This window comes from Vespula vulgaris, chromosome 2 (assembly GCF_905475345.1).
Source record: "Vespula vulgaris chromosome 2, iyVesVulg1.1, whole genome shotgun sequence".
NCBI lineage: Eukaryota > Metazoa > Arthropoda > Insecta > Hymenoptera > Vespidae > Vespula > Vespula vulgaris.
In genome coordinates this window covers 3,125,818-3,148,801 of record NC_066587.1, presented here as the reverse complement: position 1 = coordinate 3,148,801, position 22,984 = coordinate 3,125,818, and the positions used below count along the sequence as shown (strand labels likewise).

Sequence of the window (22,984 nt, the reverse complement as noted above, 5' to 3'; positions counted from 1 at the left end):
ATTGGCGCTCGACTTTCGGTGGACGCGCGACGTTGAACCTCAGTGAAGGACGGCAGATTCATGCGAAAGATGTATGCATACTTGTTTATATGCATGGCTCTAAAACGCATCATGATCCTAGCAATCTATCATAACGCGAATCTGATGCATATGCTCTATGGTTATAGCGATACCATTACCCGTTCTCTCGTTGATCATTATCTTTTTGTCTTCCTGTCTCTCGAGAAAGTCACTAGAGGGAATAGAAATAAGCTAATTATAGAAAAATTGTCAATTAGGAAAGATATAGTGCTTGTCTATTGAAAGAAGAAAATTTATTTATTGACCGTCAATTCTCTATACTTCGTAATATCATTATTAATTAATGCTCGTGAGAAAACTTTTAACGTGTCGTGCTGTAAACGTTTGGAAAGTGTAAGAAATAAAACAAAGATAGATACAGTTTAAAAAGAAACTTTTATTGTGTTTCAAATAATAAAGTAGAGTGGCTAATTCTTAACATGTATTTTACGAATATTGATAATCGAATCGAATGAATGACACGTCGGTGGCGATTAATTTGAAAGATTAACTGTACCAACAAAAGCTCCCTTTTTAAAGTGGATGACACGAAGCTTTTTCTACTTGTATTTCAAGTATTCCCAAAGGTTACTTTTCTTTTCTTCCTTTAATTTTCTCAATTTTACTTTCTTTCAGGACTTCAACCACTCCGATGTAATTAACTGACACCTTTTTTCATGCTCACCACTTCGAATTAGCGAACAATCGACCCTTTGAAACCTTCTCTCGGTTTCGTTTATATACGAATTTGTGGGACTCACGTTACGCGAGAACATTGAATGCGCAGGAAAGGATGGAATTAAATTACGCTCGCCGTAAATGGAATAGTCTGTGTACATACGTTAATATGTGTCAAGCTTTTCGCCGAATTATTTAGCAAGCCATCTCGCTTACGGTGTTAGATATGCTTTTAGGTCGAATACAACTTTGATCCTTCTCTTGAGTCATTCTTCGTGAATTTTTCTTTATTAAAAACATTTTGAATTAATGAGGAAAAATTGACAGACCTATTTGGATCTTATAACGATGTAAAATATCGATATAACTTTTTAATATACTGCTACAATGAAATCGTAATAAATTTTTCTAATATCTTATATCTTGAAGTTCTGATTCTCTTAAAAATATTGAAAGAGAGAAAATTCTTAAAAAAAAAAATGAAGAACGTAAACCTATTAATATTACGTCACTGTCTCACTGATCTCTGAGATTCTTCGTAACTCAAGAAAAATTGTTAAAATTCCATGTTTTCCATACGAGTATTGATCGATCATGTCACGCAATTCAAGTTTGTGCTTTCATTGTTCGCAAGAGAAAAATAATCTATCCGCGAGTAAGGCAAAAAGATCTGTCAAGAGCGAATCAATACTCCACCGTTTTGACAGATTGATTACGAAACACCTGGAGATGCGAAAGTAATTATTCATTAATTAAATAATATTCTAGAATAAATCTAATTATATATAAATTATATATTTCTGTAACATACCGATTGATATCTTTCGAAAGAGAAAGTCGACTTACGAATTCAATTCATCGATTTGTTTTTACTTCGTTAAGGTTAACCATCACTCACGTTGATTCTTTTTATAGTTTTAATATTTTAAAGATTTCAATTCTCGATAAATAAAATGTTCCTTTAACTATCATTTATCAGTAAAGAAAATATAGAATTGATAAGTTAAAATCGAAATCGATAATAATCAAGTCGGTATAAAATAAAAAATCAATGAAAATTAAATCAATGAAAAAACAGAAGCAATGCACCTGGTATTCAACAACCACCTGATTCGCTTGCAAAAACTCTGACGACAAGCGTGAGCAAGGTCGACATCGTGGAAGAGTTGAACATTCCAGGTGATAACGAGCTGATCGAAGCCGCAGAATATTTGATAAGAGCTGAGGAGGATGCAAGATTTGCTGAAAAATTAGCCGCAGTAGAAGCTGCAGTTGCTGTAGTACCACCGGAAATGGCTGAGGAAGCTGCACTCGCAGCTAGTAAGAATTATCAGACCGAAAAGATTAGCATGATCAAGGAAAAAATACCAGGTGAAACAGTGATAGAAGTACTCGGTTATGTTGGACTTACTAAACCAAAGGAAGAAGATTCGCTTCGTATCTGTTAATGAATCAAATTATCGATTGAATTTCGATTATCTTTTGTTTTTATTAATTTTTTGTTTTCCTTCTTTTAAATAATACACATCGTTTTAATTAATTTCTCTATCTTTACATTGTATAATTACTTTCGTTCGATATTCGTTAATAAAGATAAACACACGTATATAACTGCACGATAATTATTTTGAGGAAGCATTTCTATACTTAATTAAATATTCCAAGATTTGTTTGACAATCGCTGAATAATTTATCTTTCACGTTTTTCATCGTTTCACATCCACTATCATAGACCATACAACAGTATAAAAAATAAATGAAAGCTTGATCTTAGTCACAATGGTGTCTAAACTGTTATTAAAGTTTCTTAATTAAATTCATCATTTTGTTATAGATCCTTTGCTTGGCAAAAGTCTTCCTCTGATATCTCCCCTTTTTCTCTTTCTTCTCAGAATAGACTAGACAGCATGAAAAAAGAATGATACGCTTTATCGCGTAATCCTTATTTTTTATTTATGAAGATTAACGAATGATTAATGCTTCGGAAAAGTAAGCGGAAAATTTGTTCAGACGAGCCTCTCGCTCGGAATAAATGAGAGAAAGCTTTCGTAATTTCAGCAAAAAAGCTAACAACACTCGAAAGACTAGATACTTATATTTTATCCAGTAAAAAAGAACAAGAGGCTTGGTTTTTCTTTCAAAGCTCATGGCCGACGAGCTAAGGATGCACTATCGTCCCTTTCTCTTTCACGTAGGACGAGGAAGTACAATAATGCCCACTGCATATTTTCTGCATTCTTTTTTCCTCTTCCCCTTTCTCCTTCTCATTCTCTCTCCTCCTCCTCCTCCTGTTATACGAAATAGCTAAGAACGATAGACAAGATTTTTTATCGTTGAAAACTGGTACAAGTCAACGATTTATTTCTCGTATTATTACGTTGCTTGTGCAATACACGCGAAATACCTTTCACTATTCTTCAATACGCTCGACGAAAGAATTTTCTCAAGAATTTGCCACTTTAAAACTTATATTAGATCGCGAAACTACTCCGATCTTACTTTCTTTCGAAAAATAACTACGTTACGCGCTTAAACATTTCTCTTGATATGGTTGTATATTTTATAATAAAGAAATAAACTAATTTAAGACGGTTAATTTGTTTTCTCGAATTTAAATAATATTTGTAATAATTATTTAATTGAACAATTAAATTCGATAGGGTTTTGCTCATTTTATGACAGCGCGAGTGGTATTATCACTATAATAGAAAGTATCTATACGATGCGTACCTGTTACATGAGTAGCAGGTTGCGTAAGTAAGCGAACGTTCTATCCCGTGGACTACTATGATGGGAGTCGAAGTAAGAGTTTAAACCCACGAGTTTTCCAAGTATCGACCCAACGTCTGGCGATTTTCTCACGTCAAGATATCTTCTATAATAGCTTACTCTTCGATAGTTTTCCGTCTTTTCTCATTAATATATCCATAATATTAAGTACACTTCTTCGTTAATTCAAATTAGCGCGCTTTATTAATTACTCCAAATAAAATGGATTTCAAGAATTATTCATTAAAAGTTTTGTCGTATAAACTGTAAACGTATATAGACTGAGTTTTTAAATTGAGAAATTTAAATATTCCGAGAACAACAAATTTCTGAAAAAAAATTTTACATAAATATAAATTTGAAGAGCATGGATATGCGTGTATGTGTGCGTGTGTGTATCAAGAACTTTAAAAATATGTATTATCACTGTATACGATTCATACGAGTTGATGAAAGTCCATTCATGAATTCTGCGATTAACTATAAACCGTCCGTTTATTTCCATGATATTTGATTATTAGCTTCAATCAAACTAATTACATTCATTAATTATAACCAATGTATCTACTCAATTATACTTTAATCGTACATAACTAAATTAACGATTGAAATGTATAATTCTATAAATTTGATGAGCTGATTTTTTTAAATATTCATTGAATTAATTCAAAAATTTGAATGCATTTATGGATTTTAAGGAATCTAGTCTATCTCTTCCGTCTAAAAAATGTTATTATATCGTTCTTTATCGTTCAATCGTTCATAGATGTTATTTAATCATTGCCATGAAAAATTATTTCATTTTTCGCAGAAGAGTGGAGCGACAGCTTTCCATACCAGCTGCTAATAGGAACTGGAGTTGCCTTGATGGCTCTGGTACTTTTAGCTGCAATTAGCTTTCAATGCTCCTCTACTTGGCGATGGTTGATGAGTGTCGCTCGCCACGAAAACGACGAAGATGCGAATGGTGATTTGTCTCAGCAAAATGCCATTCGCATAAGTCACTCCTTGCCGGATTTACAATCGGAACCGATTACCCATGAATATGTTCAAGAACAAAAGGACAGTAAGAAGGTATCGAAAATTTACGAAACGTATGATTGAAAATATCGGATTATGATTATAAAAAAAATTTGTTTATCTTTCACTTTACTCGTAAAACGAAGAATCAAAACTTGCTATTCCAATGTCTTCAATCAATACTATGATATAAAAATTGCAGGAATATTATTTAAAATATTTCTTATGCATACATAGGTGTTGCGTCAAACTACTTTGCCGATTGTTCCGATGCGCCATCAAAGTTTTCAACGGCAATTGTCTCACCGTCTCGATTTGCCTAGTATCAAATTCAGTATTTGCAGTCTGGAAAATCGTAGCGATTCTAGTCTTGGTCTTATCAAGGTAAGTTCGTGTTACCGATAACTTGAAAATGCTAAACTATAAAGGGAACCACGAGTACGGTTGAAGTAATACAAATGCATTCTACGACTTCGTCATGTTGTTAGAACGTGTACTATACTTACATTACGTGTTTTCCAATAATTATTTCTCCTGATAAAAATAAATGGAATCAATCGATCCGTTTTAACAAATATCCATTACGTAAGAAATTTATATCACCAATGAAGCTTCACTCTCACGAGTTTTCTCATAAACGAGAAATGTAACAGGAAATATTTTACAAAGTAGTATTGGTAAAGTTTTGTTTCGAATGACGTCATCATTGATGTTATAGCCGGAACTCTACAAAAAGGATCTCGTAAGACAGGAAAGCACGGAGAGTTCTAGCACTACAGAAATGGAATACGCCGGAAAGCTACACTTCGCTCTTCGTTACGACAAGGAGATCGACGGTCTCGTCGTTAAGGTAAGTTCTACGGTTTCACGGGTAACCTTACAGACGTTAGTCATAGAGCTTTTCGAGAATTTCATTTTCGTTTTAAAATAAGCCATATTAAATACGAGCCCCGTAAATGTATAAATCATAAAACATTTATCTTAAGCTTTTCTCTTTTATTTCTCGAAATAAATAAGGATCGAAATATTACGAGATATTGCGAAATAATAATCGAGGACAATACTTTTATAAGATATGATAATTAATAAACGTAACCATACTTTCGAAATAAAAATGAACGACGTATCGGTGTAATAAAATTTTTAAACAATTTGAAAGCTCGATGAGAAATATGTAAATGAGATTCATGCGTGAAGGCGGTGACCGACGTTCCCTCTTCGGTTTCATTCTTAACTCGTTAGAAAATTGTGTCACCGTTCATTCATGATGTGACACGCACGCGAACCTCCAAGGAGAATTAATGCTGTGCTCCACGTGGTTCGATTTGTTGCAATAGAGAAGAAAAAAAAATTCCTGTAAAGGACGCGACAATGCGTGAAAGGAGGACACGAGAGCTATCCCAGAACTTTGTTCGAATCGAGCTCTTCGTTTACTAGTTAGAATCGTAGAAAATGTTCAAACGTTATTCCACCATCCCTCGTCTCGCTTGATTACGTTTAGCATTCGAGACTGATTACAAATGTAATTAGTTTCTTCCGTATTGTTTGCTTCAAATCTAACTTCTACCTTCAGATATCTCGAAAATCTCGATCCTACAAGTTTGCTCGAACTACGATCTTTATTAATCGAATTAATCTCGACAAATTAGAATAATTTAACATTGAAATTAAAACAAAGTCTTATTTAGGTGTTACTACAAATTAGTTTCGAAAAAATATTAACAAAAACAAGATAAAATTTTGCCGACGAGATTATCACTATGAATGACTAAGTAGGCTAAGTTTAATTAACCGTCGATCATTAAATAGCGATGGATACACGCGAGTAAACCTGGTAAAGCTAATGAGCTAACTAAATGCGATTTATTTACGTTAAATTACGCGCGTCCTTTTAAAATGGTCTTCATTATCGAGTACATTGAGTAACGCACATGTTCGTTAGAAATTATTGGCCATGGCGAGAGAAACAAAGATATAGAGATAACGAGAGAAAGATAGGTATATTCCCGTTACGGTCACATTCGATCTTTCACAAATAGTCGAGGCACGTGGCATGTTGAAATCGAGAAACATAAGCGTGTATTACGCTATACCACCTACACCTTTTGACATATTTCTTCGACTTCATTCATAAAATAACGCGTAGGAGAAACGAAGGTGAAGCCAGAGGCCAATCTTACGCTCTCTCTTTTTATCTTTCGAATGACTGGGAAGTTAATTATCAGTTTTTATAAAAGTTACAATTATTAAAAAGTTTTTATTTTATCATACCATAATTTGTTCCAAGTTTAAAGTACAACTTTTTTACGAAAGATAATATGCATGATATGGAAAGGAAAGAGAAAAAAATTTGTCAATTTTATCAGTAGAAAATCCTGAAAATTAAAAATAACTGTATTTTGCAAGTGATAGGATGGAGAAATTTAAAAAGTCTTTTATCTCGAATACATAGCGATTTTTTTAATATAAATGTAGTAGAGTCATTAAATCCGGATATAACCATGATATGTCTGTGAAAAGAAAATTATGAAAAATTTTTATGTAACGAGAAAAGTATGGAACTCAATTAGCCTCGGATTCGCCCATTTCCTTGTATCTTAAAATGAAAACAAGTATTCACCCCACACAGATGAAAGTCGAAACGTCAATGCGGTTGGTTCAAACAAGGAGTTAGATTAATTATCAAGTTGATTTTTAAATTAGGTCTTAGAGGCTCGAGAATTGCCGGTGAAAGACGTAACAGGTAGCAGCGATCCTTATATAAAAGTATATCTCTTACCTGATCGAAAGAAAAAGTATCAAACGAAGGTACATAGAAAGAACTTGAACCCGATCTTCAACGAAACATTTATTTTCAGGTAAGTTTAAACGTAAGTAGTGGTTTTTAATCGAGCTATCTCTAGCTTTCCCGATAAACTGATCTATGAAATTCTAATAATATCATTTTATTTATTACCTTATTTATATACCCTTTATCGATAAAATCAATATTCTCATTCCACATTGGCAACATTCTATTATTGCGCTATATAGATCTGTTATTCTTACATATCGATCATTTTTACAATAAACTTAGATAGAAAAATAATATTCTGTTTTTCTTTCCTTTTTTTTTTTTTAACATCATTTTATTTCTTTAGCGTTCCTTACGAGGAATTGAAGGAACGCTATTTACAATTTTCCGTCTACGACTTCGACCGTTTCTCTCGACATGATCTCATTGGCCAAGTAGTACTTAAAGGATTGTTGGACTGCACCGACCTCGAGCAAGAAATCGAGTATACGATGGATATCCTCTCTGCACCTCAGGTAATTTAAATCGCTCGTTTTAATCATCGATGGAAAAGAGATGTAAAGTTCAAACTGATGAAATTTTGATGCTTTTAGGAAAAAGTGGACTTAGGTGAATTGATGTTGTCTCTCTGTTATCTTCCAACCGCTGGACGTCTGACTCTGACAGTGATCAAGGCTAGGAACCTCAAAGCCATGGATATAACTGGATCGTCCGGTAAAAAGAAAAAATAAGAAAAAAACAAAAAGCTCGACAGTCTAAAATATTCTTAAAACGAAGTTAGAAAGTTGATGAAATATCAATGATGATGTAGTGCAACCATTATCGGTTGACTTCGTATTAGTATTTGAATATCAAATTAGACGGCGATAAAGCAGCCACTAATTAATTTTATTAGAACGTTAATTAAAGCAATATGATTAAACGTTTCGAATATCAGAGAATATAGTATAGTAAGAAGAAACACGCTAGCGTTTAATCATGTTTATCGTTTCGAAAATATCTCTCGATTTATGCGAAGAACCCGATCGTGGTTCGTACTCACGAGCACACGTAAGTACTTACTTACTTATTTACTTACTTACTTACTTACTCGTTTAATCGTATCTTCGAGCGATCGTTCTATTCTTCATCTCTTTTCTTTACTTACGATCTTAACTATCCTCTTTGTCCTTTAGATCCCTACGTGAAGGTGTATCTTCTCTGTCGTGGTAAACGGATAAAGAAAAAGAAGACGACCGTGAAGAAGAACACGCTCTTTCCCGTGTATAACGAGGCGCTCGTTTTCGATGTGCCCGCAGAGAATATAGAAGAAGTCAGCCTCATAGTGAAAGTTATCGATTACGATAGGTACGCGTGGTCTTCTTCTTGCGCTATTACATGTATTCTGTGTCTCCAAAAAAAAAAGAAAAAAGAGAGAGAAAAAAGAGAAAGAAAAAGTCACAGTTCAAAGAATATTTTCTATTTATTCTTTGTCACCACACATAGGATTGGTTCAAACGAGTTAATGGGCTGCACGGCAATCGGTTCGAGCTTTATCGGGATTGGTCGAGATCATTGGTTAGAAATGTTGGATAACCCGAGGAAACCAGTGGCTCAATGGTATCCTCTTCTTGAAACCGTAGCAGGTCATATCCCTTCGGTTGCTTCCGAGCCACTTCCAGTAAGTTTGAGCTGCTTAAACAGTAGGTGAGTAGACCAAATATCAATTTCTTTTAATATTTTTCATTTTAATTTTCCTTCAATATCGTCTTCGATTTTAATTTCGTTCATTATTTTGTTAGATGAAGACAAAAGTTTGGAAGAAAAATATGCGGATGCTCGCAGAATTCCTCGAACGTCGACTTGGACAACGTCCCTCTCTGTCGTCATTTAATGCATATCGCTTGACTGAATTAAGTACAACCTCTATTTCAAACAAGGGCTCGGAAGTCAAAACTCTGTGCTTTGAAAATCTTTACTTGCGACAGATCTGGATTAGTAAACGAGTACTCGCTAAGGACAGTCTGTGAACAAAAAAAAAGGTAAAAAAGAAAAAGAAACAAAAAAGAAAAAAAAAGAGAAAAAAGAAAAGTAAAAAAGAAGAGGGAATTTATGACCGTTTGCTGAGGCTTATGTAATTTAGTCGAGATTTTCGGCAATGAGAAAGATGACCAATAAGAAAACGGAGATAAATAGATAGGTACGTAGATTAGAGAACAAAGAAAGAAAAAAAGAAAGGAAGAAAGAAAGAAAGAAAGACAGAAAGAAAAAGAGAGAGAGAGAAAGAAAGAGAGAATGTGTGTGTGTGTTTTTGACGATACTAAAAATCTTACGATACCTATTAAAACTAATCACGGGCTGGACCCGTGATATTTTATCAAACGCACACTTTGATTTTAACGTATCATGACGGTCATGACGTTCATTCGAAATTGTTAGAGATAAAACTTGCAAAATTAGATGGATAGGTAAGTTTTTATAAAAAAAAAAGAAAGAAAGTCGAGAAAAAGGGGCGTACGTGGGCATACATGTGGTTACGTACACATTTATACGTGTACGTCATACCTCATATGCGAGAATTTCAAAATGACGCCTCTTCGTTCTCGCGAAAGCTGGCTGCATCATAATGCATTATGACAAAGTACACAGGGCCTTATCCTCAGGTTAGACGAAAGAACAAAGACAGCGAAATGGTAGTATAAGAGACAAATCATTTTAAAAAAGTAAAAAAAAAAGAAGAACGAATAAAACCGGTTTGATAAATTTGGTACGTTGTAACTACGTAAAGAAAGCATACGTTAGAGAAAAGAAAAATTAATGAGAGAAATAGGGGGATACAGTTATGTAGAGTTTGAATGCATGTAATGATAGAAATTATTGACAGGCAGGTGTCGGCACATAGCAAAAAATTTTCATTAGAAAACTCCTTGGATATTTTCCGATATTTCCTTATTAAAAGTAATTAAACACTTCGGATATTATTAAACGAAAAAAGATAAATGAAGAAGAATCGGAGTAGAATTGAATAAAAAGATTAGAGCGTAACCTAGTGTCATTAAAGAGGCTAATTCTCGAGTAATAAATCATCCGTGTCCCAGCTTCTCTTTTCTGTTATTTCTCCTTCGAATATACCTTACAATTTTTCAAAGCAATTAGGAAACAAACAGTTGAGATCTGACGATCGTCATATAAAAGTCGTAAGAAATGAATAAAAAAAGAAAAAGAAGAAGAAAAAAAAGAGATACGATATGATACTTATGCACACGCTTTTTTTCTGTATACTTGCTTCTCGAATTTTCGAGAGGTCGAATAGTTTTACACCTGCCTGATAAAATGCCAGCACTTTGCGTAAATATTCTTGCAAGACGAACTATATCTAACAATACATGTATAATGTGCTATAAATACTTATATTTGTATGTCCGTGCAAAAATATATATGTATATCGGTAGACACATACCATCACATCACAGATACTCGAAAAGAAAGAAGAAGAAAGAAAATATTCTTTGATTCTTACGACAATAAAACGAGCGACTAGGTAGGAACCAAAAATTAAAAAAAAAAATAAATAAAAAGATAAAAATAAAAAAAAAAGATAAAAAGCAGAGTTTTGCAAGCAACAGTATCGATTAATTCGTTAATATTATTTTCTTAGAACTTTTACGTGCGAATTTTCGTAATTTCAGAATGTGGAAACTACCACTTTCCCTATTTGAACCGTTTACTATTTCACGTAAGTTGCACCAATCTCTGTAATAATGTTCTTTCAACGGGATACGTGTCTAGGTATTATACGTGAACAAATTCGCAGAAACATAAGCATGATCGTAACCTGGATGAATCACATAAATTTCTACGAACGAATATTTCAAAAATAATATTAGATATTAATGTATAAATTTTCTTTTTTCTCTTTTTTATTTTCGATAATTTATTAAGTATCATTACTGAAAGTTTATTGTGTATGATTATTTTTTTTAAATATTCGTTCGTAATATTTTAACTGTTTCATCCTATATATGCATATATAATATAAAACATATAACAAAATAATGGAGCTTGACAAGAGCCCTAATTGTGATAAATAATAAATGCGAACGCATATCATGAGTTTCGCAAATTAACAAACATTGATGCATGTAATTGTGATCAAGCGAGAAAGAGAGAAAGAAAGAGAGAGAGAGAGAGAGAGAGAGAGAGAGAGAGAGAGAATGAGAAAAGATAAACAATAGACGAAAATGTATGTGTGAAAAGTGTGATAGAGAGAGAGAGAGAGAGAATATTCGTCGCTGTTGCTTTGTATACTCGCGCACGGCTAAATAAATTTGATCACAAAAAAGCCGATAATAATGTATATTGTATAAGAAAAAATATATCGTAATATCGTAGATATCGTGAGACTTTCACAATATAAAAATTCGATACATATACAATATAAATCATATAATAGACATATACATATACATATACATATATATATATAAATATATATAAATATATATATAAATATATATACATATATATATATATATATATATATATATATATATATATATATATATATGGATGAACCATGTAAGAATAAACGCATTCTATCTTTAAATATACTTAAATTCTTTTAAAAAAGTAATGATTAGGAAAAAATTTACGAAAGTAAATGTGCGTTTTAAAAATTAGCTTCAAAAATTATTGAACTTTTAAGGATCTATTATTTTGATTTATCTTGGGCCAAAAAAAAAGAAACGTCTGATTGACATAATTCATCCTTCATATATATGTATATATATATAAATGCGTAATGTTATGGAAAAAAAAAGATAACGTATTATATGAAATATATAGGTACACGTATTTTGTCTAGTTATTACAAACGAAAAATATCTATACAAGATAGATTCATGAAAAAGATTCAAATTAATTGTAAGTTAATTTAAAAGCGAATTTTGAAAAGACAGAATGATCTATTTATGCGTATGGTAAATATAAGCATAAATAGGTTCTTACCCTCCTAACTCTGGTGCCGGAAAGTATTCAGGAAATTTTTCGTAACCGGGTGATATTATTTCAAAGGAACATTTATCTTCTCCGTCGATGTTTCCACGAGGAATACTTATAAAGAATGAGAATTTTTTCGGGCATCCTGGGGGATGAAAAATTCGAGAAAAAATGAATGGCTCATTTGTCAACGTGAAAGCGAAGGATTACAGTCTTCGATTAACGTTTAATCCACAAAAAAAAATAAATATATCCTGATCGAATGAATATAGCCTGATTGACAAAAATATACGTAATTCATGTAGACTGTCCCTTTATTGAACAAAAAGAAATAATGAACGAGGACATTAATACCATATTATGACAGAAAAGTAAAAGAAAAAATTGTGCCAAGTGAAATAATTATTGTAGTATATAATAGTCTATATAAAAAAAATATATATATATATAAAACATGGAACATCTATATATATGTATGTATATATGTATATGTATATATATATATGTATACACATATATCGATATATATATAATACCTGTATCAATATCTCTCAGATGCTTGTAGTTAAATCTTTTATGATTCATATATTCTACGCTTACATTTTTTCGAGTCAATTTACTTAGCGATGCCTGCCGTTGAACTACAAGACTTTTCCTCAATCTTTTCGAATCTATCTTCCTTCCAGTGATGCCCGTTATCAAAATTCAACAAATAATAACACAATGATGATAATAGGAAAGAAAAAAGAATACAAATAAAAAAGAATATTGTATTTTTTCATACCAGAGTAAACTCATTCTCACAGACTGAGCATATCTTTAAACACTCTTGTTCTTATAAAAATCTAGACAGGCATTTGGAAGGAATATTTATACGATCGTTTTATTTTGCCGATAATTTGTAATTTGATTATTCTTATATATAATTAAATCATATTTCCTAATATCACGAATGAATTAATTAAATCGATAGATTTATTTAAAATAGAAATATAGAAATCCTTTCTTGTTATAATTATTAATCCAATCTAAAAGTACAATATTACAAATTTTGTAAAAGTACATTTCTTTTTTTTAGAAAGAAAAAAAATTACCAAATTATCGGTATAGTAGCAAGATTGACATAATGATTTCTATTTTTAATGGGCATCGTGCAAAATATTCGAAAGACAAGACAACTTTTCTGAGAATCTGTCACTGCCTGTCAATGATGGATGGCATTTGAGTATACGCGTACCTTCCACCTATCAATTATAATACGTAGAACCCCTACGTATTTGAAGAACCATTAAAAAAAAAAAAAATAAATAAAATAAAACAAACAGGGATGGAAACGACTGTATCCCGAAAGTGGATAAAATACTATTTTATGATACTAGTTATATTGAGAAGAGAAAAAAAAAGTACGTACTATTTCGTAAGTGAATTACTCCGTCTCTTTCGTTTAATTATGTCGATTCGTAAATCAGAATATAAAACGATCATTAATTAATTAAGAATATTTGTCACGATCGCATATCAAAACGTAATAATTATTATACTTTTACATTACGTATATTTGTTCTTGTGTAGGTATAAAAATACGTGAGAAAACATTTCATTCAAAATAATGCATCGATCACTTTCAGCGATAAATCCAATTTGCAATATTTAAAGGAAGGTCCTCCATCCCTGATAAAAATAACAGATGAACAAAAGATTGATCGTATAAATTGATTACATGGTAGCCTCGTTCAAAAAGAAAATCCCTTTTCAACACGAAAGTGATCGTGAAACGCATATAATTCTATTAATGAATGTAATAAAGGACTCTAGATCGACGATATGCATACTTTTCTAACGAATACATATCTATACTGTATATTTGGACGTGCGACGCCCTGTATTGTGATTGTGAAGAAAACAAATAAATCGATATAAATCATAAGTTTATATTGCTTCTTTCGTTGATTTCGATCTCTTTTAAAAAAAACTTATTCAATGGATAACAAATTAAAAAAATTTTACGATACGAAGCATCGAAAAAACTTTTCACCGGTGGCAAATAAGAAAAATCTTCTGCAACATCAAATGTACTTTTCATTTATTTGACTACTTATGTTTACAGATTTTAATCTAATCTTAAGCTAAAGATACAACTTTCCCATTATGTTACCTCTAAATCGAAACGTTACGATAATTCTAAGTATAAAATAAGCAATGGAGCTTATATTGGTAATGTGGTAGCAACGACTTAAGTACCTTTCTACTTAATACGTACTCGTTAAAAGTGGCGGGAATAAACCTCTACACCGTTTCTTCTTCTCCCAGGTGTTGTTATATTCTTTTTTTTTCGCGAAAAAACGATAATTCGATAAAATCACATGACTCGTTCCTATCGATCAACGATTTTTAATTACGATTTGGCTTCGTCGGAAAATCAGAAATCTTTCGAAGATCGTTCGCGGTTCCATTTTGTTTTCTCTTCTTAATTCATCCTCTATTTCGTCTTAACGCGATCTTGAGTTTTATTAAATTCGTAAGAATTACAAAAAAATCGATCTACATCGACGTTAAAGAGGAACAACAGGGTACCGCAGAACGATCTTACGGTAGGTAAAGTCAGAGCTTCTAAGCTCTAATCTCTTTTGAATATTTCACTGTAATATTAAAAACACTATTATGCGAAATCGTAAAGCAAGCATCGTCCAGTAACATTTTATGCACTCATTGAATCACTGTATTCTTTTTTTCTCTTTTCTTGTTTTATTTATTTTTTTTTTTCTTTTTAATCCTTCCGATCGCACGACCTACCACTAGAACGATCGGACTAAAAATCGGTTCTTTTCCTTCCGTGATGTATGTATTTATTGTTTTGGAATGTCTTTCGTTTTTCCCCGTCGCTCTTAAACGCCGCGAATAACGAAACGAAGGATCGATGAAGACAAGTATTCGAAACGATTCAAAACGAAAATATCCCATCTATTGTTTTTTTTCTCTCTTCTTTTTTCTTCATTTCTCTATTTTTTTTTTTTTTTAATTTTTTTATTCCGGGAATTTGCGATGAGTCGTTTCGAACACGTCGACTAATCTATCATAGATTTATAATAACAATACAGGCAGCCCTTCATGTACGAACGAATCGATTAAGAAAAAATTCCCTCTTTTTTTTTACGAGCTTGAGAAAGTCTACTGATTTATACTTCTCGTAGCTGTCTTCTTTCCGTTTTCTTTCTTCCTTTTTTTTCTTTTTTCTTTATTTATTTATTTATTTTTTTGTTTTCTTTTAATATCGGTCTTGGCAGTTCGAAGACCAATTTCTGAATGAAGTAAAACATATCCCTGTTATCATTTACTCAACACGCAAAAACATTAATTAATTTGGGCCTTAACTCTCTCTCTCTCTCTCTCTCTCTCTCTCTCTCTCTCTCTCTCGCTCGCTCTTTTTCTCGTTACATATCATATACAAATTTATAATACTTCTAACTTCTCCTCCTCCGAGCTATTTTCTTTCTTTCCCATTAACTTCTCTTTTTATTTTGTTTTTCATCACGTTTTCTTGTTCTCTTTTTTCCACTTTTGTTCGCTCATCCGTAATATTAAGTACGTTTAATCGATATAATTCATAATCCGTATTAATCCAATAAGGATACTAATCGATATAATAATGACAATAGAATGTAATAATCGTAATAATATAATTATAGGCAAACTCTTGTAGCGTTGTACTTAGCGTTATTTAAAATAGTAGCAATATATTTTATATATATATATATTTATATATATATGTATATATATATATACACACATATATACATACATATATATATACATATATATACATATATATATATATATATATATATATATATATATATATATATACTGTAGTTCAAGTACGGACAGAAAATCGACTTGTTATTTGCCATTCTTTCTTTTTTTCTTCTTTCATTATTTGTTGTGTTGTTGTTGTTGTTGTTGTTGTTGTTGCTGTTGTTGTTGCTTTCTTTAAACTTCCTTTTATAATGTATATATAGCAATATGGAGGGAATTCACTAACAACATGCTCGAAAAGTGCAGCATTCTCACACATCTATAAACAAATATAAAAACTCTTCTTTCTCGCGCCTCTTTTTGTTTTCTCTCTCTCTCTCTCTCTCTCTCTCTCTCTCTCTTTCTTTCTTTTTTCTTCTCTATTCTTTTTCTATCCCTTTTTCATCTTTCTTATCATTTTGAAATTTTCTTATCACATGGAATTTTTTGCACCACTAGGATACAACATCACCAACATTAACCTGCTTTACTCTCTTACGTACACGAACGTCTTTCCCAAGCCGCTCGATCGAAAAAGAAAATCTCTCGTAGAACTCTTTCCTTTGTTATTGCACTGATTGTTATAATAATAAGAATAATAACAATTAGACTTGCTCGTCGAACGTCGACGGAAAAACGTTAGGTCGAGAGGGAAAGCAGAAAATCGCCGATGAAATGTGTACGTAGCGTGTGTATGTGTGTGACTTTCCATGTTATTCTTTCTCTTCGTATATTCTTTTCTCTCTCTCTCTCTCTCTCTCTCTCTCTCTCTCTCTCTCTCTCTCTCTCTCTCTCTCTCTCTTTCTCTTTCTCTCTTTCTCTTATACACTTTTACTCTCTCATTAGTAGCGAAAATAAGACGTCGATAATATGCCCCTGTACACTTAAGTACACGTAAAACGATTATATGCGCGATAGAAATACATTCTTACACGTTTACAAGAAAACTAATCATACTGTGCTTGTAAGGATCAAGCACGACTCTTTCACTCTTATCTCGACTATTCTCGAACTTCATCGTCGTTTCTTTCATTCGTTTACTTTCATTCATTCACACACATACACAAATTCTTCCTCTCGCACTTATATTATTTAAATTCACTTATATTTTTTCACTCGTATCCGAATCGCGAAGGGAACATTTTACGATCATCATGCACAAAAAAGAAAGAACACGCCCACAACAATTTGGCGAATATTACCGTTATTTAACACGTTGCACACGAAACATTATCTTTTTTTTTCTTTTTTTTTTCTTTTTTTTAAGATTTCCTTACTTTTCTATGTTAATACTAATAATCATAATACAATAATAATAATAATAATAATAATAATAATAATACTAATAATAATAATAATAATAATAATAATAATAATAATAATAATAATAATAGTAATAGTAATAATAATAATAATCATTATCATCATCATCGTCATCATTGATAATAATAACGTACGTACGACGAGCGATCGAGAGGGATCGATCGATCCACTATCGCATGTAAGCATCGACGTAATTTCCTGTATCGATTAATATACACAATATTGATTTTCGACAGCTCGATTGCATGCAACCCGAACGGTACAAACGACGGAACCATGCGATCCTACAATTTTTACGCTAAAGTCGTAGACGATAACAGCATTAAGAATTCCTTTAAATATTATATCAACACCTATGATCGATACGGACCACGTAGACCTTCGTTCGCGACTACTTTCATCTTTGTCCTCTGCTTTTATAAAAGAGAAGTCTCTGACTAGTTTAGCATCCTGAGCTGTTTATCATTCGAACCTTTTAAATAAATGTCGACGACGCGGTAAATGGATTTCGATCTCTGTAGATTCACGACGCGCGAAACATTGAATCGTCTGGCTCGATTTAAATGTAAATCGAAAGTTTCTGTAATATAAAAAATTTCTAAAAGATCGATAAATGCATGATAAATGTTTTAAATAAAAATATAGAACATAAAAGGGGACAAGAGGTGTAATTTAAAATACTTCGGTTAATGCTATCGTAAAAATTAAGATCGATTTCCAAATCCTCTTTCTTTCGTTTTTTCTTTTTTTTTCTTTTTCTTCTTTTTTTTTCCCCGACTAACTCTAATAACAAATCCTATTGTACTTCCATGGAATCGCGAAAAATAGCCTCCGCGAGTCCGTAACACACGAATTTCGCACTTGTTATACTTGAAGAAATTTCTCCTTCACTCGTACAACATTTTTCACGCCCATTCACGTTCCTTTGTCCCACTTCGCGACACGAAGACCTTCCCTCAAAGTCTCCGAAAAAATGGAAAAGCTATATGACACACCCTACCGATATCAATAACCACGTCTTGTAATCTCGCTGATTAACATGCGCTCGCGCGGGTAAAAACGATTGTCCATCGAGACAGCTCGATTAATTTTGCGTCGTTGTGCAAAGCGAAACGAAGCGAGGACGAGTCGTACGCTTGAAGAAAGCGTGCATCAAAGACTAAGTGCAAACGACTCGAAGCTATACGTGCTCTTCTATCATTATCAGTTGCATCCATACCGAGAGTTCGTCGTTTTTCTTTGCTTCGAAAAATCTCGACTTATAAAGACAGTAACACGAGAAAATTATCATCATCCTAACGCTATCCATCTGCTTTATTTAATTCTCAATGTAAAAATGACTTTGTAAAAATCGTAATAAAAATGAATCTCAGAGTAATTAATATCAATCCATTCCTTTTGCTTCTAATCAAAGTATTTCGCTGTCTTAAATCATTCGAACTCTCTTCTTCCTCTTTCACACGCACACATATCTCTCTCTCTCTCTATCTCTCTCATTCTATCTATCACACAAAATCAACTTTCACGAAGGACGCACTAGGTCCAATCGCGAAAGAAGAAATGTTGATCCTTCGGTGATACGACGGACCACTGTCAGAATGAATTCGAGATGTTTAAAACCACATTTCTTTAGCCTATGTAATTTAATCGATCTGCTGATTATATATCTCGTGTGCGAAAATACCAAGAAATATCCTCGCAAAAAGTTAAGCTGGACGGCTTTGATAAAATTAGGATCTCTTTCGAAGGACGCGAACTTTGGAGATAAGGGTGGGTCGAGGTAAATAGTGTGTAGTAAACAGGGACAGGCTTACTTAAGTGCACATAGTAAGTCGGATAAGGGGAAATGGAATCTTAGATATATAGCAGGTGTGATTCAGGGAAGTGCTCGTTAGCGTAGATACACGGATTATACAAAAGCTTCGCGGACGGCAGAGTATATAAAGAGAATGCTATCTGTCTCGCATTTCTTATATTCTCTTTTTCTTTCTCTACCATTCTCTTTTCGCGTGCCTCAAAATTTAAGGTGATGCTGCTCGCGTGCTCTTAACCGAAAGGGTTAAAAAAACCGTGAGAGCGATGTAATTCTTATTCTTATTCTTATTCTTACACTTTTTCTTTTTCTTCTTTTTTGTTTTTTGCTTTCTTTCTTTTTCTCTAACTTTTATTAACAGACTTGCGTGTGTAATAAGGTGCCTCTCTTCCTAGACAATATGTATTTTTTTTTCTCGTATAAGACGCGCATTTTTCTCTTTTTCCCGTCTTTTCTTTTTTTTTATCTTTTTTCATTTTCGTTTAATCCAAATTGTTCGCCCTAACGCTTAACGAACGCATACGCGTCTTGGTGTACTTTTCTTTTTTTTCTTTTTTTTTCGTAATTCCCTTATTTTTAAGTATCCGCACGCCATTTTATTATGTATATATGCATGTATTTATGGATTTATGTGTGTGTGTATGCATGTGTATACATAAGTTTACATAACACGGCGATTCATTATTTACAAGAAAAGAGTTACTAACGAAGGGTAAAGGAAATTGTAGTAGCTTTTGAATGAGCGAGGGTTATGAATGAACCCGCGCGATTCGAGCAGTAAAAATTAACTTACGCTCTGATAAATCCTGTACACGGCCGAAGAGAACCGAAAATACGCGATTGTATATTTCTTTTTCTTTTTTTTCTTTTTTCTTCTTTTTCGATTTTCCTCCTGCCTTCGTAAAACTTCTTTTTATTTTCTCTTTTACTCCTTTTCTTAATGTTTTTTTTTTTCAGTGTCAATTCCGATCCGCTTTGTTTATCGAAAACGTGAGAATAACTCGGTTACTTGCGTGTCTCGATTAATTGACTAGCATTGAGCGTATGTCGCTCGATCAGGAGCTCAAAACGAGCTCCTTTTTTATCGATGGGGACTGTCGGAAAATTTTTGAAGACTTTCTTCCGTTTTTCCGACAGTCCATTGGAATCAGATAGTGCAAAATTAACGTGCGAGAATCGAGCGAAATTTTCTCCTTTTTTATCGACGTTTGTCTCTCTCTCTCTCTCTCTCTCTTTCATACATTGTTTCTCATTCTCTCCCTCTTTCTTTCTCTCCCTCTCTCTCTCTCTCTCTCTCTCTCTCTTTCTTTCTTTTTCTCTCTATTTTTCTTTATTACCAATGTTCAAATATTTTCTCATAAAACACTTTGGAAAAAGCGCTATATTATTTCTTATCGATTTGTAAAAAGCGAGCTTATTGCTGAGCGCTGAATAATCGTGGATTATTTAATACGGATTCGCCCTCCCTGTGTCTGCTTTTCTTAAATTCTTCATTGCACAGAATCACCTATCTTCTTTGTTCTTTCATTGTCTCTTACTCGTCAATATTTCGAAAAAGCGTGTCCTCGTTGTCCCTTGTCACGGATTTGGTAGAGATCCATGCTCGCTTTGACGATCTTCGCGGGGAACGCGAGAGAGCGTTTTTGCTCGCTAGAGGAGGAAGAAGCAGCAGTTTCAGTAACGTTGCTGAAATTCGTGGTGCCACCTGTTGAAATCGATGTGGAATATTACGATCGAACCATTAGCTAGACCGGCTAGCAGAAACCTAAAACGAGATATGTATCAGGCAAATTGTTTGAATGCAAAAAATTCAACTTAAGATACAGCTAAATGATCGAGATTCGATGAGAAACGAATTTACTTACCGATCCTTCAAAATTACGATACTTACTTTTGATCGTGAGAGAGTGCCAAAGAACGCACGCTGCTCTCGCAAGCTGGAAAAGCGTAGAGGAGAGCAAGATTAAACGTTCGCCAAACTTCTACGATCCCTTTGTCACCGCCGGTCATCAGATACTCGCCATCTCTACTCAATAGCAAGCACTGTAGGAAATTAAAGAATGGCATTAAATCGATGAATTTATCGGCCGACCAACGAAGATCGAAACGTCATTTCTACCTGAAGATTATCGTTGTGCGATTCGTGACGTAGACGTTTTCCATTAATGGTGAAAGCAGCGACGTGTCCACGTTCATAATTTACAACGATTACACCTTCCCGCGACATAGCGATATTTTCGGGAGATGAAAATCCGTTTGGTGCTTCGAGGGACCTTAGAAGATCGCCGAACGTCGTGTGTACTAAGACAGGTCCATCTATATTTCGAGAAAATCAGATAAAGAATTTTAACATTTATCGATTGCTTAAAAATGTTAATGCATGATGATAATTAAAAGAAAGAAAAGAAGAGACAAATATTTAAAAAGAATATAAAAAAAAAACCAAACAGATAAAAACAAATTCACGTACAGTACGAGCCAGAAACGACCAAGCCCAATTCGGCCGAAATGACGACGGCCGTGACCGGTTGCTCGTGACCGGTCAATGTAGCACGAGGAGCAGGTGCTTCACCTTCGCCAACAATTGTCTGCGTTCTAGCGTTCCAATGCCATAACAATACCGTACAGTCGGCACTTCCGGAAGCAATATAGCAATCAGAAGTGATGTTGCACTCGCTACGAGACAAACACGTCACCACACCGTAATGCCCGAAAACGATCTGGACAATTTTGGCTAGAAAAACACATTTTCGAGAGATCCGATATTAAAATAATTCATTTCAATGATATATACATATTAAATTATTCGATATTAAAATACTCAAACAAGTCGATCATCATTTTTATTCGTTTTGTTACCTGTCTCGGTCGAGAACACACGGAAACTGTTATCCCAAAAGCCACAAGCTACTAAAAATCGACTATCCACTGTGGTAACGAAACAATTACTTCGAATTTTTAATTTCTGACTGAAATTGTCACCCAAATGACGACGCAACGCTGGATTCGAACTATTCGCTGCTTGAGCTGCAACAAAATATTTTTACGATTGATTATATTAAAGAGATAAGGAGATCTTCCTTTCGAGATTTCTTTTCTTCATAAACTCACATAAAACTGGATCCATGGAAAGAGGTTGATTCGCTGCCTGAGCTTGTGGTGTATCGGCATAACTTGGGGATTGTACCGATGCTATAAAAAAAAAAAGGAAGAAGAAACAGGTTTTTATCAGAAACATTATCCTCTCGATCTTATCTCATAGAAAATATTTATTATATACATTATTTATAGTTATTGAGAAACATAATAATATAATATCATGCGATTTACCAGCATAATTTGTATTCCATCGATTAACAGCGAATTGTTGTCCGGTTGTAACGGTAACAACCGATGGTAATGGTAACTGTGGATAGGTATTGGCAGATATATGACAGATCGGCGAGTTCGATGGAAACTTGATCGTCATACAAACGTCATCCGGTATACTGGAGAACATCATCGGTGACTGCAAAATGGGAAGAGTCTTATGCAGCTTCGTCGAAGGGGTCCAAAAAGTATCCTAAATTGTAGAGAAAAGGGTACGTAGCTTATCGATGAACTAACACATAGCTCTGTAACCTTTTCTCGAAGTTTCTGTTTTCGTCGAATCATGTACGTTTCATCGACCTTTCGTCGAAGGCCACATACGTTCGAGGGATTCGCCAAGAAACATAACGACAAGTATAGAAATAATTAAAAACAAAATAAAAAAAAAA

General features: G+C 33.4%; 3 protein-coding genes across 13 annotated transcripts in view; 2 read left to right on the top strand and 1 right to left on the bottom strand.

Moving 5' to 3' along the window:
• The window catches only part of LOC127072838 (synaptotagmin-10-like), a 31,912-nt gene extending 22,331 nt beyond the window's left edge, over nt 1–9,581 (top strand). The window contains exons 2-10 of the mRNA XM_051013633.1: nt 4,319–4,581; nt 4,765–4,911; nt 5,246–5,377; nt 7,231–7,385; nt 7,668–7,836; nt 7,915–8,035; nt 8,497–8,668; nt 8,807–9,007; nt 9,103–9,581. Coding sequence (XP_050869590.1) covers nt 4,319–4,581; nt 4,765–4,911; nt 5,246–5,377; nt 7,231–7,385; nt 7,668–7,836; nt 7,915–8,035; nt 8,497–8,668; nt 8,807–9,007; nt 9,103–9,106 — 1,364 coding nt within the window. The 3' untranslated portion in view covers nt 9,107–9,581. The remainder of the gene's footprint in view (nt 1–4,318; nt 4,582–4,764; nt 4,912–5,245; nt 5,378–7,230; nt 7,386–7,667; nt 7,837–7,914; nt 8,036–8,496; nt 8,669–8,806; nt 9,008–9,102) is intronic.
• Nucleotides 1,113–3,280, top strand: LOC127072864 (uncharacterized). Its single transcript, XM_051013684.1, has 2 exons — nt 1,113–1,475; nt 1,817–3,280. Exons 1-2 carry the CDS (start codon nt 1,333–1,335, stop codon nt 2,184–2,186), a joined length of 513 nt encoding a protein of 170 aa, XP_050869641.1. The 5' UTR covers nt 1,113–1,332; the 3' UTR covers nt 2,187–3,280.
• Nucleotides 9,582–14,364: 4,783 nt separating the features above from the next.
• The window catches only part of LOC127072813 (neurobeachin), a 195,799-nt gene continuing 187,179 nt past the window's right edge, over nt 14,365–22,984 (bottom strand). For 7 of the 11 annotated variants that reach the window (XM_051013553.1, XM_051013548.1, XM_051013549.1 and 4 more), the window contains 7 exons: nt 22,557–22,788; nt 22,338–22,418; nt 22,086–22,253; nt 21,697–21,960; nt 21,346–21,542; nt 21,118–21,269; nt 14,365–20,991 (listed from right to left, as the gene is read on the bottom strand). In XM_051013553.1, the coding sequence (XP_050869510.1) occupies nt 20,901–20,991; nt 21,118–21,269; nt 21,346–21,542; nt 21,697–21,960; nt 22,086–22,253; nt 22,338–22,418; nt 22,557–22,788 (1,185 nt within the window). In that variant the 3' untranslated portion in view covers nt 14,365–20,900. The remainder of the gene's footprint in view (nt 20,992–21,117; nt 21,270–21,345; nt 21,543–21,696; nt 21,961–22,085; nt 22,254–22,337; nt 22,419–22,556; nt 22,789–22,984) is intronic. The other 4 variants (XM_051013551.1, XM_051013557.1, XM_051013555.1 and 1 more) reach the window with 1 other exon arrangement.